Raw genomic sequence first — 18,485 nt, 5'->3', positions numbered from 1 at the left:
TTGGGACTGTTTATTTGACCTACCATATTTGATTCTGATATTATGTAAATGACTGATGTAAAGTACTAACCCTTGTGTAAAACAACCTCTTCTCATCAAATGTTGAGAACTGCATGAACTAAACACCTACATGTGATTTATTCCTTTAATAATTGGTTTTCATGAACCACTCTATAACAGGCCCTCATTTAAACCAGGTGTTGAAGATGACCTGGGCTAAACTGTTTAAATCTTTCCAGTAAATAAAGAAGCAAATACGGCAACTCTTCCACAGTATCCATTGGAGATCTCCACTTGTTTGAAGTCAGAGCCTGCCACTGACAAAGGTCCAATATCAGGACAAACCTCATTTGTCAAACACTTAACATTATCAAATAAAAGTGGTTAAGTTATTAAAAAAAATGGAATGTTACCATCAGCAGGGAAATTGTGTATGCATTCATGACCTCCTCACAAGGCATAAAGCTACCAAGCCAATATTCAGTTCAACTGTTTTCAAAACATGGCCTACGCCAGGACTGATAATGTTTAAATACTTCTCTTCCAAAGTGATTTCTTGATAACAAACTGGCAGAAAATGCTGTAAGAAATTGCTGTTGTCAGTCCAACTGTCTTCAAAACCTGTCCTACACCAGGACTGATAATGTTTAAGTACTTCTCTTACATGATGACTTCTTGATAAGAAACTGGGAGAATATGCTGTATTTATCCAATAACCTTTAATATTGGCTTATGTAAATGTTTCGTATTTCTGCAGCTCACTAGGGAGATATCTATTATTTGTCATGTCACCTATTCCCCATACTTCAATACAATATGTTGAAAAGGTTTAGCATAGGTAGAGCTGGGACTTACCAAAAATTGTGAAGGTATCTTGAGTTTGTTCCCTTGTAAACTTATGCACACACATCCAAAATAATATCATTATTGTGCATACTTTTCACTGCTAATTCCTTCTCTCAAGCTCTTTCAAAATTTTTCTCAACTGCTCAGCCAATTCTTGTGATCGCTCTTGTTTCAAGAGGAGGAATTCCTGCAATTTTTGGGGAATGTCACTAAGTTTCTTTGCAAGGTTTCCTTATAACCTGCAACCATTTGGTTGCCATGGAAAGTGAAAAAATATATTTGGTGACTAAAATTTTGACAAAAGTTGCCAATTGGCAACCAACAGATTTTTAAAAGAAGGGAAAAAAAAAATATGCAAAATTTATTGATCCTCAATGTCAAATTATCAAATTAACAAATGCTGTTATATCCTGTCCCTCTCTCTCTCTCTCTCTCTCTAACTCTCTCTCTCTCTCTCTAACTCTCTCTCTCTGTTCCATAACTCCCAAATATGCATAAACCTTAAATGAGCAGTTATCAAGTGGACCTGACTTCATTGAGATAAACTTCATTTCATATTATGTGCAGTATCTACATCTAGCCTCTAACTTTGCAGTAAGAAGTATGGTGACTAAATACCAATTGATTTAAGATGTTATTTACAGTACGGAAGGTTTTAATACCAATATTTCAGCTCACTTCAATGTTTTGATTAGCTGACCAATGGACTGAAATTGTATTTAAACATAATTCTTTTCTTGGTCTCAGCAACTTTGAAGTAAATCATTTCTGCTTCCAGACATTAGCTTGCAGTGCAGGCATCTTATTAGGACAAGTTAACATTAGTAAGCTCGAGACTGTTAATTTGACCTACCATATTTGATTCTGATATTATGTAAATGACTGATGTATAGTACTAACCCTTGTTTCAAACAACCTTTTCTCATCAAATGTTGAGAACTGCATGAACTAAACACCTACATGTGATTTATTCCTTTAATAATTGGTTTTCATGAACCACTCTATAGCAGGCCCCCATTTAAACCAGCTGTTGAAGATGACCTGGGCTGGACTGTTTAAATCTTTCCAGTAAATACAGAAGCAAATATGGTAACTCTTCCACAGTATCCATCGATGATCTCCACTTGTTTGAAGTCAGAGCCTGCCACTGACAAAGGTCCAATATCAGGGCAAACCTCATTTGTCAAACACTTAACATTATCAAATAAAAGAGGTTAAGTTATTAAAAAAAATGGAATGTTACCATCAGCAGGGAAATTGTGTATGTATTCATGACCTTCTCACAAGGCATAAAGCTACCAAGCCAATATTCAGTCTAACTGCATTCAGAACATGGCCTACGCCAGGACTGATAATGTTTAAATACTTCTCTTACAAAGTGACTTCTTGATAACAAACTGGCAGAAAATGCTGTAAGAAATTGCTGTAGTCAGTCCAACTGTCTTCAAAACCTGTCCTACACCAGGATTGATAATGTTTAAGTACTTCTCTTACATGATGACTTCTTGATAAGAAACTGGGAGAAAATGCTGTATTTATCCAATAACCTTTAATATTGGCTTATGTAAATGTTTCGTATTTCTGCAGCTCACAAGGGAGATATCTATTATTTGTCATGTCACCCTCTCTCCATACTTCAATATAATATGTTGAAGAGGGTTAACATTGGTAGAGCTGGTCATGTCCCAAACATTGTGAAGGTATCTTGAGTTTGTTCCCTTGTAAACTTATGCACACACATCCAAAATAAAATCATTGTTGCTCACACTGTCCACTGCTAATTCCTTCTCTCAAGCTCTTTTAAAATTTCTCTTTAGTACTCAGCCAATTCTTGTGATGTCTCTTGTTTCAAAAGGGGGAATTCTTGCAATTGTTGGGGAATGTCACTAAGTTTCTTTGCTAGGTATTCTCATATCTTGTGACCATTTTTGGCCAATTCTCTTAATGGCTCTCATTTCAAGAGTAGGAATTCCTGCTATTTTTGGCAAATGTCACTAAGTTCCTTTGCAAGGTTTTCTCAGAACCAGTGACCATTCTGGTTGCAATGGCAAGTGAAAAATGTATTTGGTAACCAAAATTTTGATAAAAGTCGCCAATTGTCAACCATCAGATTAAAAGAAAAAATGGGAGAAGGAAAATGTAAAAAACTGTATTGATCCTTCGTCAAATTATCAAATGTTGGTAATTTTCCTGTCTTTGTCTTCTCTCCCAAATATGTTTAAACCTTACATGAGCAGTTATCAAGTCAAACTAATTTTGTTGAGATGAAATTCAATACATATTATTATATTAAGCCAAATACATCTACCTATAGCTTTTATTCCAAAGTGTGCTGATTACAAATGTGGACCAATACCACCATCAGTACAAGGGCATGCTGTGTGAACACTGATCTCCAAGACCTTGGACAAATAGACATTAGTGACTTTGTTGAATCTTTCCCTGTTATGCACAAATATAGTCAAATATTGTTATACAGATAATGTCCCATTGATACGAGGTTTCTTCTATTTACATTTTTTGTGGGGGGTGGGATGGGGTGGGGCATGGAGGGGGGGGAGGTGACCAAAATTTATCTTATGGTGACCATTTTACAATTAAAGGTTGCCCAATGGTGAATTATTGAAAAATTGAGCTTAGAGCCCTGTCATATGTCAAGCCGAAATTGTTCCTACTAGGAAATTCAAAAATTAATTTTGCTTCTTAACAATTTATATACATTTTGGTTCTTTGTTCTTAATTTTTCAAACACATATTCATGAAACTAGGCATTTTCATTTTGATGGTGACTTGTTCTACCTTTGGAGGTTTCCTTCAAACATCAGTAATATGCAAATTTTAAATTTCTGAAGAATCCACCAGGCTAAAAGTATATCTCTTCCACTTGCCAGTCCCTGTTCCCACCAGAATGAGCCCACTGATATGCAAGGAAGAGAAGTGTTAAGAGACACTTCAGCTAGTTAAGATATGCTGGAATTTTTAACTCTGACCTGTCCTTTGAAAAATCCTACCTATGCTCCTGAAGAAGTTCTAAGTAGAAACATCAAGAAGATTAAAGAAACAGATCATTCTGGTAAAACTCACTTTTTGACTCTAACTAGAAAAATTAAATATTTAAAAGCTTTCCAGTTGTTTGGATCACAGTAAGAAGATTATTTGATCTGCTTTAGAGATACTAGCCTTTAATTCTTCAACATGTAAAAGGAGAAAAGAACCGCAATGGCAAAACTTTTAAAAGTAAACCTTAAATGCTGGCTTAATTACTACAGTTGTACGTTTAATATACTTTTTAATTTATTTAGCTATTTTATTGCTTTTTGGCATTGTTTAAAGTAATTTTGTAGGTATTGAACACTTCAAGTATTTTTGAGGTATTGCCAAAAAATATGTGATTAAAAATTGTGCCATCTTACCAATAGTATAAGTAGAAGTAAGTATCTTTTGTGGGGTTAGTTTGTAGCAATAGGTATTGTAATTATCAGTATTGTATGGATTGTAAATAAAAAACCAATGTCAGGATTGTAAGTTATTTTAGTATTGTGAGTAATACTACAGTGTCAGTATTTCTGGTAATGCTAGTATGGTATGCAATGTGTGGTATTTAAATAGAAATAAAATATGATAAAAATGTAACTTATAGTAGAGTTCCTTCTTTCTGGTTTCCGATAGGTATTGCTGCATTTCATAAGGATGCCTCTAATTGGCACTTTTTCCTTAAGTTTTGCTCTCTGTTGCACACAATTTACCAGGCTAGCCTCATTCCCCCTGTCACTTGACCAGCTAAATTCCCATGGCTGCCATATTTGCTTGGTTTAGATCTCGTATTTGAAAAAGCATAGGAAATCAAGGATTCATTGGCTGAAAAATATGCAAATTCACCCAGGCAACAAAGTATTTTGTCATTCTTGATCTGAATAATTACTCTTTTCAGATGTTTTGGTCTACCTTTCTGCTCAGCTGTTGTTATCTTATTTAGATGTAGTACGTGCATTCAGTAGTTAATTTGGAGTCACATGATATCAAATGTTTACCTTCGTTTACCTCGTTCCTAAGGTCCTCTCTCTTCCGTCCTTTAGTATTTTCTTGAGGGAGGAAGAGAGAGGACTCTGGAAAAGAGTTTGGGGTAAGTTTGCAAAAGCTTACGCTATGACATCCGAGGGTAACAGCGCAATGCATCCCTGAGTACCCGCCATTGCACATGAACAGAGCATTCTTGGAGGTGGCGTGACATTTCAGCATGGTGACTGACTAACAAATGTTGCAATCTTTTGTGCTTGTTTGTTATAGTTATTTTTTCGTATGTGATTCTTTTTTACTTATTTATTTCGTTAAGCTTAGCAGCACCCTCGGAATGACCTGCAGTAGCCTGTAATGCTGCCGTAAAAGTCAAGCTTATAGCAACTATAATTTTCGCCAGGAAATACAGAGCACTCCGGCGTTCACTGAGGTCTTCAGACACTTTACGTTTCTACCTTACCATAAGTCATTAACATTGTTTATTGTCTCCCCCTATCAAAGATCCATTAATAGAGAGGTAATATAAAGATGAATCGAACACAAATCAGAGAACCGTATCTTTGAGTTTTCATACCGCGTTAAAAACTGCGTAGGAAGCAAGACTGGAGAGAGCGAAAGCAAGAAAGCACGAAAGCTGAATTCGCGGGAATTTTTCAACCAATGAAATGCCGAATGCAATGAACAGCAAGCGTGGCTTTCCATTCCCATGATGCCTCATTTCAAAGAAGAAAAGAAGATGGCGTCGTTGAAAGTGTTTGGTGGTAATGGAACTGAGGAAGGTAAATTTCGGTACCCAAATGGTATGGCAGTCAGTAACAAAGGCGAAATTGCCGTTATAGATACGTGTAATCACCGTGTCCAACTATTCAAGTCTGATGGCGAGTTTTTGAGTTCGTTTGGTGCCCAAGGAGTTACCGATGCTTACATGAATTTTCCATACTGTGCTACCTTCGATACTGACGGAAATATCATCGTCACTGACTCGGACAATCACAGAGTGGTAGTGTTCTCATCAGCCGGCGAACTAATACGGGTTATCGCTAGCGAAAACCTGAGAAATCCCTGGGGTGTTTGTATCGCAGGCGATGGCAATATCGCGGTTTGTAGTGGCGGCGAGAAGGGAGAAGTTCAAGTATACTCGCCAGAGGGTACACTACTAAAGCAGTTTAGCGATCCAAAAACGAATAATCGTCCATCCTACGTCACCTACAGTCACGAAAAGTACTTTGTGTCTTACAGTGACGATCAGTGTGTGAAAGTGTTCGACAGTCAAGGAAATTTCCTGTTTGACATCGGCGAATCTGGGTTTTGCGACGGGCAGTTCAACAGACCGCGTGGACTGGCAGTCGATCAACATGATCAGTTGTTGGTATGTGACGGATGGAATAATCGGATACAAGTTTTCAGTTTGGATGGCTCGTTCCTCACGAAGTTTGGAAGTCGCGGCAAAGGAGCTGGACAGTTCATTTTCCCTATCGACCTATCGATCACCCCAGATGGACAAATTTTAGTCTGTGAAGTCAAAGGAGAGCGTGTTCAGGTTTTTCAAGGATTAGATAATCACCAATGTAAAGACCAATAACTAGTATTGTTGTAGTACCATTCCTTGTTAATTATTTTGGGAGAGCTATCGATCGATACTTAAAACCCTTTTTCTCCGTAAGCTATACGTGTATTGTCGATGAATTTCGTGTGATTTATACAGTAAGTTTCGACTTTGTCATGGACATTGCAACTTAGAAGTCACGCACCATGGACTTGAACTCTTTACACCGTTTTGTTCGTGTTTTGATAGTATTTTAGAGCAAGCCTAGTGACAAGTAGTGTGTAGTATTACTATTACCTCTTTATTAGTAAATTGTTTAGGGCCAAAATCCCTTTAGTCGATATCATGATACAGTATATTTCTATACTAGACCCTCTGAAAGTCTTTAGTAATTCAGTAACCCTCATCAAATGTTTGGAAACAGTTGCTTTTTGTATTTAGAAAACATAGAAGCCATTTTCCTTTACTTGTTAATGTTATCAAACATAACCACTCAAAGGATATATTTAGGTAGGAACAAGACTGATGCACTGTGACCTGTAAACCTTTTTGTAACTGCATATTTCTTTTATTTTACTCCTTTTTCGGTGTTGTGGATTCCTCTACTTGTTTTTTTCTTTTTTGAATTCAGGATGATCCAAAGTATTAAACAAACACAAAAGAGGGGAGATATTTTTTCCTTTTTGTTGTTGTTGTGAATGTCTTGTTCGATCAAAACAATTTTTAAATGACATAGGATGTATTTCAAAAGCTAGAAGTAACATCCCTTACTTGATGTTTAACCGACAACAGATACAGACATTTTAATTATTTGGCTCATTTTTTTCACTACCCTTATGGCAAAACATCAGCCAAAATGATATCTTAATCCACTGGGATTATTTATCAGGTAAACTGTCTTAAAAACAACAGGATCCAGAGTGAGTGTAAACTGATAATGCATCCTATGTGCTGTACAGTGAGAAATGAAAGTGAAACATTAAGTGAAGGAAGGGATCAAACAGAAGAATACCTTTCTTTTGTGATTGTATAAAACCTCAGTGGTAACTTTCAAGTAGAGATGGGCCATTCCTTGGGGTACTAGTTTCAATTGATCTTTCATACACTTGTTTTTGCTCATCTTTTGCAAACACTTTAACAGTGATAATAATCCTCAAGCAGAATTGAATTTAAGAGCCACGTGATGGGCAACAAGTAACAAGTAAAATATGTTATAGAAAAGAGTGATAACAATCTTAAGATAAATTTGTTATTCTTTGATTTTTAGCAATGTGATCTAAGTTTCATATTTAATGATACATTTACTAGTACTTGTATTTAATATCATACTACTGGGAATATGTACATAACTTTGAGAGCTCTTTCTCTATTCAGGATTGGTTGAGTTCTGTTTGTGAGCTTGGTCTGATTTATCTCCATATAGTTCCATAGCCTGATTTGTAATCTTAATTCATTTCAAATTTGTTTATTGTAATTACTGTGTGATGCATTTTGAAGGGCAGTTTCTCAACTAGCATGATGTGGGAGAAGAGTCCTCTATAACTAGTGGCTTAATCTAGGAGTATCAGTTCATCATGCTGTATGATGTTGGGCTGATAGTAGTCCTGAAAAGGACTGCTGTTAGCAACACTGACTGACATTTCAATAGCCTGTGTGGAAGTCACTGTCAGGGTTGAATTAGGAGTTGTTAACACACTTTGCTACAACAATAAATACTGTACAGGTATTCCAAATGCCAGTATGTGACTCTCACCAGCTCTCTCTAGGTTCTCCAGCTCCAGGTTCATCTTACCACATGATTGGGAGTCAGCAGCAGTAAGGAATAAGAAGCCCAGACCTTGACATGTTCACTCATAGTAGACATGTTTTTCTGTTTACTGTTTTCTCTTTGTGCAAGATTGTAAGGTTTAAGTATCTGTTACTGCTTTACCTTAAGCTCAGGCAAAATAATTAAGAATGTATGCCACAGCATTAAATCAGCACAATAAGCTTGTATGAAATATTTTACTGTAATAAATCACAAGAAATTAATTACCCTGTGTCCCAATTCTTGATTGATAAATTGAAATAATTGAAAAAACATAGAACCACTACATGTAGTGATTAATTTATTGCAATTTCCAGGTTATATTATTTGTAACTCTCCCTTGGCAGGGATGACCAATGATAAGGGGGCACTTTCTCCCCTCAAGATTATTTCTGTCAAGCTCGCAGTTGATTAAGAAATTATCAACTTGTATGTTGGGGACCTTGTCTACAACAAGGGATATTTTCAAAATTGAAGAGTGATATTTTCTGTTTCCATTCAATACGGTATGCATGCACATGAAGCATGTTGGAATTGGCTTTTTTCTGTTCACAGGTATCCAAACTAAGAGGATTCAATAGGAAAAAAAATACTGACAGGTCAGTAAAACTTTGCATTATTCTCATACACACAAAATTAACTTGGATCCCTTCAGAAACCTTCAGTTTGGTTGTCAAAAACTCTGTGTAGACATAAACTTGATGTAACCACAATAATCTCAGTCTCTCTAAAATACCAGATTTATAAGGACTGGGCTCTGATAAAACAGCAAGAACTATGTATAGTGATTAAAAAACGAAGGTGCATGCTAATTGTGCCAGGAAAATTAAGCCTCAGTAATGGGGGGTGGAGTGGCTAAAATGCTATTCTTCTTACACGTTGGTAAAAGTTTAGGTGATGCAGATAACCCTGACAGCAACATTGAAAAATAAACCAATTTTGGATCAATTGTAATTTCTTTCCCCAAGTCATAACAAGGTGAAATTCTGCATTCAGACTGTTGTTAAACCTTTCCACTCCCACAATCTTGTTACTAATTCTCCTAACTGTCTGACATACAATTCTTGTAATATTAGTTCAGGGAAATTGATATTGGATCACCAAGGAATCACATTATTGACATTTTCCATTATTCCTGCCACTTTTCTGCTTGGTATCATTTTGATATTTTAAGGATTTTCTGTTAGCTACAACCCTGACTTTCCCTCCATACACATACAATAGTCCTTCTCTTGTCCTAAAGATAAGTTACACATGAAACAGCTGTAACATTTAAACTGTAATTTTTACTACCACAACAAGTTTGCACAAATTCTCATTGATCTCAGGGCAATTATACTAGTGTTCCCAAAAACAAAAGCTATAAAAAACATACACTTCACTACTCTTAATTATTATGGCAAAAATAGAACCCTGCACTGATTGCATTCATCAAAGGCTACTTCTATTAAGAGATCTAAAAGCACTTCAATGTAATGCACTGACACTTCTTCACAATTCAGTCTAACTGTACATTCTTTTGCTAGTATTATTTGCATTTCTTGGTCTGTAGTTGCACTGCTGTTTGCCTGCCCTGTAATTTACATCCCTGATACTTTACGAACAGTCCTTCGAAACATGCTAGATCCACGCCACAAGTTCCCCTAAAAGAAAGGGATAATAATTAATAATTTTAAGAATCTGTAAGAAATCCTTAATACACACCATTTGTAAAGAAAGATTATGAATAAAGTTGGTGACAATAAATTAATATACATCTAAAACATTAGAAGGGGGTTGCAACATCCTGCTCAACCAAAAGCTGCTCTATCTTTACACGACACACTAGATCTAGCTGATCTGCACTTAAGCTTACGGCCACATAGAAGATATATTTGACATGTTTCATCAATTTCTTCAACTGCAACTCACCGTTTTTTTCAGATAACTAAAACAATCTCTCCACCCATCAAACACTGGCATTGCAGGAGGCTTTCCACCAGCCAGGCTAAAGAAAAATGCCAAGGAAAATATGACTGTCTAAAAGCATACTCAGTTCAAACTTAAATAACTCTAAGCATTGTAAATCTAAACTCTTTTTGTTGTGTAACAGCAATCTTTCCATATATAAATAACCTACAGTAGGCTTTGATATAAATAGCCTGCAAGCAGGATTAAATATAGATAGCCTGAAAACAGGCTTAAAGAGGCAATAGGTTGACCCACTGAAGGACACGAGTTGGAGAAAAGTCTCATTCTTTGCCTCTGGTCTCTCATTTCATATCCAAGTATAAATGCCATATATAAAATTCTGTTTTAAGACTAATTCTTATACTCCAGAGCTGTATATATCATTATTTGTTAACAAACACAAAACACCACTCATCTTATATTTTTCCATGAGTATTAAACAGTTATTTTATCATAATAATGTTTTTGTATTATTTTTCTGGCTTTGCTCTGAAAGACACTGATTAAAAGATAGCTTAATTTTCAAATTTGTGTTCAATATATAAAGTAAAGCTCACCCAACATTATTGACAATCATCATGTGTGAAACCAACACAAATGGATAGGTTACAACTCCAGCAGCATACTGCAAAATAAACAAAAAACAATATGTAGCCTTTAACTCTATAACTCCCAGATCAAATTTGTAATTCTCCTCATTGTCAACCATACAATTCTTATCATGTGAGTTCAGAGAATTTAGTATTGAATCAACTAATTATCCCCATATTGATACTTTTCTTTATTCTCATCACTTATCTGGTTGATATTGTATTGATATTGTGAAGAAAAATTCTGTCTTGGTCACTAATGGAAGTTAAAGGGTTAAATTGAAAATAATTCAATTTTTTGACAACTTTATATTCAGATTCAACACACATTAGTCATGAGTTAATCCTAATCACACTTAGAAAATATATCAATAATATTATTAATAATCATGGAAAAATGTAAATCAGGTTAGGTTAGTTTGCACAATAATATGATTTGGTAATAAAAGATGATTGTAATAAATTGTCTGAGCAAATTAAAGATGTCTATCAGGCATGCTACCTGGAAAAGTCCATTTGTATACACTTGTACTTCTTTTCTTCTGCTGACCTGCAAATTTACAAATCACTTCATCTTTATTGGCAGGTTCATTAAGGCATACTATTACTTATCACATTAACTTGCTGACAAAACTGAATACAAATAATATTAACTACTGATATCACAGCATGAATCAAACTGAACAGCTAGTCAGTTGCATTACCCTGCTACTTGAGAGTTTTTTCTGTCTTCAAAATCAATAACAATTACTCTAGAGGTAGAATGAGGTGTAACATGTTACACCTCACTCTACCTCTAAAGTACTTGTTCATCTTGAATCACAAACCACTACCAAGGTTGTAAAGTACATGCACATTGCAATTCTAAGTTTTGTATGAGGTAAGCTTCAAGAAATGTTTAAAATGTGAGTGAAAACACTGTGTAGAAGGTATAATATCTTTCACTTGCCTTTAAAATGCCTTTAACCTGCCTTCAACATGGCAAATTTGACATGCATGTGAAATTTTCATGTGAAGTACAATGTAGGCATGAAAAACATGTGAAGACTGTGCCTTGATTTTATCATTTTTAAGCCCTTGATTATGGGCAGATATGCATCTAGTAAAAAAAGCAAATTTTTGATTTGTTTATACTCACCTCACTGTCAATAGCATATTTGCTGATCAAGAAGCAAGCTCCTCGATATAACAAAAGGGACAGGACTTCTCCAACAAGACGAGGAATGATACCACTGTTGACACCAAGAGATGACATTCAACAAGACATTGATTAAATGCTATTGTTAAGTGATTCGCAATTGAATTATTTCTTAACCATTAGCCACTAAACTCTTCTTTGCAATGCAACTATCACTGTGAATAGTTACTTTTGAATAAAGCAAAGCACCTGCTGAACAAGAAATTTCTAATTAAAAGTAACACTTCTTTTATTCAAGCTACATTTTGTGCCTGGACCTCTTGATTGCATTTGATTGACTTTCAACCAAGAATGAAAGCTAATGCTGATTTAATTTTACAATTATCCCACTTAGAAAAAACTAATGATTAACTACTATAATTCAAATCCTAGTAACAAAGGATAAAAAACATAAGACATATAACTTAAAGTTTTCTTAATTTTAACTCCATAGTTATTCAGTAACAGAATATTCATTTATTAATAACAAATTCATAAAACTATTCTATCATCTGATATTTCCTACCTAAAAAATCCAGCAAGTCCTTCATTGTTATAGATCTCTTTGACTGATGCACGTAGTCCACTGAAAACAGATTTGTTATCACAGGCAATAAGATAAAAATGTACATGTTCTTGTCCATGATTGGCACATGCAAGTAACGAAAGGAACATTCAACTTATCAGAACTCCCAGAAGTGACAAACATGTAACTTCTCCCCATAATCTCCATACACTATCCAGCAAACAGGTAATGAGAATATTTAAAATTATCAGGGGGAAGTCGTTATCTTGATCTACCACCAAAGTCTCATAACTAATTCACAATGATGTGTTGCAGCTGGAGGGGAGATTTAACAATCAAATGTTGGGAGTTAAAAGGTTAAATCAATGAAATGTTTGCTGTTACAATTCCAGATAGTAAATTGAATTTGGAAAGTGAGTAAATTTTAAGAAAATCAGCCAATTCAAAAGAGGTGACCTCTTAAAATTTAAAAATTGTCAAATAGAGATGAAATATCATTTAGTGGATTGTGAGAAAAGAACTGACCTGTAAATAGTTTCTTGACCAACGAACTGAACCATCATTCTGACTGAGATCACTAGAAATTAAATAGGAGAGGTGTCAGTGGTCTATCAAAATTTGCTAAAAACATAAATTAATAAACAAATTAATTAATTAAAAATAATACAAATTACAACAATTATAGACCACTTATCTCCTTTAACTTTGTCATCTAGAAATTAATAGCCTTGAATGTCTCATATTCAATTGAAATTCAAGCCATTATGATCTAAGGCACAGTTTTGTTACTTTACCATAAAATGGGTGACTGATAATGATACCACTGCATTTTGCCACAGTCTGTACACAGGTCTTAATAGAAAAAAATATGTTAGTTTAAACATCAACATGGAGGTATGTGACCCAGACCAGCCTATAGTACTTAATATCCTTTTTTCTGACACATAAATCAACCAAGAGTATGAATATTTCCTACAACACCGCTCGCGTATATGTTAACCGAAATCCACCATGTTTTCCTAACAGTTTACAGGTAATCATTTATATTCCTTTGATCGATACATACATTGACTGAGAGGTTACTGTAGTAAAGTTTGTCAGAGACCCCCTTTACCCATAAACCTGTAAAAGTGACTAGCATCTAATTTCTCCTTACAATATCACCCTGAATCAAATATTAATGTCACAAGAATAAAGGAAATCATCACCAACAAAAGAAGCTATTGATTATTAAACAAACTCTCCCATCCAGCACCCTTGGAAATGAATAGAGAACAGTATGGCAATTATGCATATTGATGTTAGGGTGTAAAGAGTTATTCAAAGGTAAAACCCATACCCATACTCCTCAGTCCAGAGTTTGGTACAAACCATTGTGCTTAATATATTTTCTAAAAAGTCAGATTCCCCCATTTAAGCAAAAAGTAAGAGCAAAATTGGTTGAAATACCTCCTCAACAAACTCTAACAATTCTTCTTGCCTGCTCTAAAATTTCAAGAATATACAGAGAAAAAAGATTAACATACAGAGCTGCACAATTCAAATCATTCTAATTAAGATGAAAAAAAATATATAACATACAATAAAAAAGTGGCAAACCCACCTTATTTTCTGGAGGAACCAGTGGGACAAGGGCATTGTCTTTTTTACCCATAGCCTATTCAACACACAATTCACATAAGATTATATCACAATTGATGTAAGGTACAAAATTCAAATTACACTTTGGAAAAATCAAACTTTAGAAGGAATGCAGTAAACAAATTTAACAACTGCATCATTAAGTGGAGGTTGGGTGCCTGAAACATCCAGGAGCTTCCACTATTGGCAGCCAGCTCCTAGATGGAGACAATGGCTGGCAAATCCTGACAACCCAGCCATGAGCCCCCACACAGGGAAACAGGCACCTGTCACACTGAATAAACAGTGGAAAGAGGGAGGGAATGGGTAGGAAAAACTGCCTGGATGATGAGCTGGCACTTCTCACAATGCAGCAAGTTCACACTCAAAGTGCATGCAAGAATACCTCAAATAAACAGCACATGGAATTCAGACGTATGCACATATGCAAAAAACTGCTGACTACTAGAGAACGCTAATGCTCTTTGTTGTTAACTTCATTAAATTGCATTTAACTGCATTATAGTTAAAGTGAATTAATGGTAATACCTGCAGCAGTGTATTGTTTACAAGAGTTCCAATCATTGATGAGTAGACCCTGACAACAGTTATAGCAGAACAATCAATGTAATACCAGAAATAAAGTTTCCCAAATTGATGAAAATTACCTGAGAGATTAGAGGGAATTTCACCTCACACAAGCCACGAGGAGAGGAGATACTTCAACATACAAAAATGCATCCTACACTTTGCAAAATATTTTGCTACTGTTGAACAAACTAAGGCCCAATGCTTTCATGTGGAGACACAGTGAGAGCACTTAAGAATATCAGCATTTAAATCAATCTACTTTTAACCCCTTCTTTTTTTTTTTTCACAGACATTACACATAAATAATGACAACTGATCCCACTAGAGACTAAAAAAAATTTGTACTTGAGACAAGTGGCCCATCCAGGTGCAGCTTATCCCTGTTTCCATAGCATGAAGCCACAAGGAATATTACTATTCCCTCCTGGATTGGATGCTAGTCCATCTCAAGGTTACACCCCCCCTCTTTATTTCATCGAGCTTCCCTAATAATTAACCACCATCCATTCATATTCCTAGCTGGAGAGAGGTACTGCTAGGTTAAATTGTTTTGCCCAGGATCACAACACAATGACCCAGCCAGGTTTTGAATGCAGACTTCTACAACTGGTTGCTAACGCACTAGCCATTTTTAAAGTGATTCCTCAGAAAAGAAACCTACCAATATCTGTTTGGAAAAATACATATCAAAAGATAGGTCACTATGCTTGTGTAATAGATATGATGAGCCAAACTTACCCCATTTATGCCTGTACAGGCACTAATCATGTGCATCATTTCATTGGTTCACAATACATTTTGAGATAGCCGGAGGCAAGGGTTTTTAAAGTAAAACTTGAAAAAAACTTCATGGGTAGAAATTCTTGAGTATATAGAACAATTTGATACATAATTTGAGGGAAAATCCTGTAATTTTAAATGACAAAGTGTTCCGAAAGTCATTGCTTTCAAGGTCATAACTTGCATCATCGAGTTTTCCCTTCAATTAATTTTCTTTGAATTTCTCAAATTTAAAGGGGATGATTTGTACACCAAAATTATGCTATAAAAGATATAGCTCACCGCACTGGTTTAAGAGTCAAAGACAATCGAATCTCTTTACCTGGTCCATTTATTGAAAAACAATACCATGTTCCCTGATGAGGTGACTTTTATACACAGCACGGTATGCACAGTACAATACTGTGGAGTCACCTTAAAACACTGGGTGTCTTACTAGAAACTAATCCCACACAAACAAGTTTGCATGACTTTTTGTTTTTGCTTTGGAAACCAAAGCATACAAAGCTTACCTTGGTAACAATCCTCTGTAGAGTCCCCTCCATCCATTTATCTTCTTTACATGACTTGCTGCAGGATAAGGAGGTAAAAAGTAAAGAAACCTAAACATATATGTTACTTTTCTTGATTACCAGTATCTTGCTTTTATATTTTTTTTTAACAATAGATTGCATCTGTACTCTTTACAAATACATATTATCAACTAGAAATTGTGTTGTCATCTTCACATGCTGACCAAAAAATATAAATTTATATTACAGAAACTGTCAATCTTGACTTTTTCAAGACATTGCAAAGGACAAATGAAAGTCATTTGCCAGAAAACAAATCAGAATTTCATTATAGTGCTTTTGCACTGTAGCTGTATTACCAAAACAAATAAGTGATCTGAAAATGACTTATCAGAACCTAAAGTGAATATCACATGGGACCAAATCAGAACTTGAAGTGAAAAAAGTGTAGGAAAATGCAAGTGAGAAAGTTGACATTAGTTTCAGTTTGGCATCTGATTGGTTGAGAGGGTGACAAGAGTTTTTCAGACCAATCACAGGAAGAAGTAAAGTGAAAAAGAGATACAATCCCAGATTGCTTTCAACATCTGATTGATAACTGCTTTATTTGATTCCTTTAATTGCAGACACAAGGCCAGCCATGTATCAATCTCCTTAAAGCTTATGAGTAATTTTTTATGTACTGGTAATAGTATTTTTTAATATGTCTTTTAATGAATAATCATAATGATTAAAAAGAATGAAAATCATCTCCTTAAATTCCTTACCATACTGGAAAAAACTTGGTAATCTCAGGACCTTAGTTCCTAAAAATGTTGTGGACTCAGTTGGAGAAATTGGTTCATGTCCAACCTTAACACAAAAATAATTTCATTTCAAACACTCAGTGACTAAAAGTATTAAGTAAATACAATTCAGGTGATCAGTGAAAATGACCTGTAGAATAACTTTCCATTTACAATGCCTTGCCACCCAAGTTCTAAGCCTCCTCTTATTAAGTACATTTATGCTTAGACTTTGAGAGGGCAACTGAAACAAATTGTACAACTACATTAATCTGAAAAGAGAGAAAAATGATGTCTTTGTAAAGATGTCCATTTTTAATGGGCATTAAAACCCTATAAATGAGAATATAAGAAGTAATTGCCAAACTAAGAAGTTTTAAATGCTAAATGAATTCTCCTTGTCAGTATCAAAGGAAATGTATAAAGGAGGGTATGGAGAATATGGATACTGATGTTAGAGTGTAAAAGATTGACAAAGTTCAGTACTTGAGACGATCATGGCAATTGCCAAAATACCAATCTAATGTCAGGAAATAAGCCAGCCTTTGCTGATCTGATATTGAGCACCAAACCAAACAAACCTACCATATTATCCTAATTAAAATGATGCTATAATTCATTAGTAAGGCTTAGATCATGAATGGTGCAACATCTGAACTGAACCTAAATAAGAGACCTTTCTGATTCAAAACAAAGACCACCAGAAGAGTAGACTTCTCCTTAATCCTTTAAGCCCTAAGAGTGACCAACATCTAATTTCTCCTTACAGTAATACTGCTAAACCATTCATTAAGATCATGGCAATAAAGGATATGATCGCCAACATGAGAAGCTTTGATCTTCAGATGAATTCTTCTTGTCAGTACCAAAAGAAACATATGAGAAGAGTATGGAGAAAATGGATACTGATGTCAGGGTGTAAAGGGTTAATATCAACAAGCTCTGGCTGTTCTTTTTGCCATGATCACGTTGATCACATTACCATGCACTCTACTGCCCTCAACCCCCCCCACCCCCCCCTTCCCTGACTTCAATAAAGCAACCACTCCCTCACTTGGAATTTTTGCGTCTTTTACCCTTGATGATATTTTCAGAGCTAGTAAGAAGAAAGAGCTTTGTTTTCAATTTATGGAGAACGTTTTGTTTCCTGTGGACATTTGTCCTCAATCAGCCTTTAGTTCAGTGAACACCCATCGGCCACATGCATTTGTTCCTTCTCATGAATATTTAAACATTGATGTGGAAAGAAGCCAATATTTTTACTTTTGTATAAAAAAAAATCCCTGTTAAAACGAAGGTAGAAGGTTCTGCAGGATAGAAATATGAATACTAAGAGATGTCACGCAAACACTGAGTTGAACTTTGGGCGCCGGTAAAGTATCAATTAAGTGAAATGTAACTGAGTCATTTGACATTTATAGTCTATTACCTGCATCAGAAGTCGAACACATGTTAGTGGCTGAGTTGCTGTGGTCATAAAAGCGGTCAAAACGAGAGCTCCAGCTGTTGTGCCTTCGTTATCCAAGAGATCTTCCAAGCTTTGCCCACTTCCATTTCTCTCACTTGCAGCCGCCATGTTGAGTTGCTCGCCAGAATGAGGCTGACCGCAAAAAAAAAAAAAATCTTCCTTTTGTTTCAAAGGGAGGGGTAGGGCATTCAAAACTGATATTGAATCTACTTTAAATTTCATATTGTCCATCACCTGTAAATCTCTTTGAAATTGGTGCTTATCGATATT

At 35.4% G+C, this 18,485-nt stretch overlaps 2 protein-coding genes across 3 annotated transcripts; one reads left to right on the top strand and one right to left on the bottom strand.

The window, feature by feature from the left end:
* The first annotated feature begins 5,591 nt into the window (after positions 1-5,591).
* LOC131786083 (E3 ubiquitin-protein ligase TRIM71-like) lies at positions 5,592-8,440 on the top strand. The gene has a single exon (XM_059103068.2). The coding sequence runs from the start codon at positions 5,600-5,602 to the stop codon at positions 6,443-6,445; it is 846 nt and encodes a 281-aa protein (XP_058959051.1). The 5' UTR covers positions 5,592-5,599; the 3' UTR covers positions 6,446-8,440.
* Positions 8,441-9,482: 1,042 nt separating this feature from the next.
* On the bottom strand, positions 9,483-18,337 carry LOC131786082 (mitochondrial carrier homolog 2). 2 transcript variants are annotated; one of them, XM_059103066.2, is made up of 14 exons: positions 18,177-18,337; positions 16,730-16,814; positions 15,963-16,020; positions 14,629-14,677; positions 14,063-14,116; positions 13,909-13,944; positions 13,254-13,311; positions 12,985-13,036; positions 12,460-12,519; positions 11,895-11,988; positions 11,259-11,306; positions 10,724-10,791; positions 10,128-10,203; positions 9,483-9,859 (listed from the first exon to the last, which is right to left on the bottom strand). In XM_059103066.2, the coding sequence occupies exons 1-14, from the start codon at positions 18,321-18,323 to the stop codon at positions 9,797-9,799; spliced, it is 948 nt and encodes a 315-aa protein (XP_058959049.2). In that variant the 5' UTR covers positions 18,324-18,337; the 3' UTR covers positions 9,483-9,796. The 2 variants fall into 2 exon arrangements, with proteins under 2 accessions (XP_058959049.2, XP_058959050.2); XM_059103067.2 differs by lacking the exon at positions 11,259-11,306.
* Between the last annotated feature and the right edge of the window lie 148 nt (positions 18,338-18,485).

Source organism: Pocillopora verrucosa, chromosome 1 (assembly GCF_036669915.1).
Source record: "Pocillopora verrucosa isolate sample1 chromosome 1, ASM3666991v2, whole genome shotgun sequence".
Taxonomy (NCBI): Eukaryota; Metazoa; Cnidaria; class Anthozoa; order Scleractinia; family Pocilloporidae; genus Pocillopora; species Pocillopora verrucosa.
This window is presented reverse-complemented; position numbering and strand designations above follow the sequence as displayed.

Coding starts and splice junctions, on each gene's coding strand:
- LOC131786083 (XM_059103068.2), top strand. CDS start 5,600: ATGGCGTCGTTGAAAGTGTTTGGTGGTAATGGAACTGAGGAAGGTAAA.
- LOC131786082 (XM_059103066.2), bottom strand. CDS start 18,323: ATGGCGGCTGCAAGTGAGAGAAATGGAAGTGGGCAAAGCTTGGAAGAT. Junction 16,815..18,176: donor GTGTTCGACTTCTGATGCAG/GTAATAGACTAT, acceptor TTTTGTGTTAAG/GTTGGACATGAACCAATTTC. Junction 14,678..15,962: donor TACAGAGGATTGTTACCAAG/GTAAGCTTTGTA, acceptor AACTGTTGTCAG/GGTCTACTCATCAATGATTG.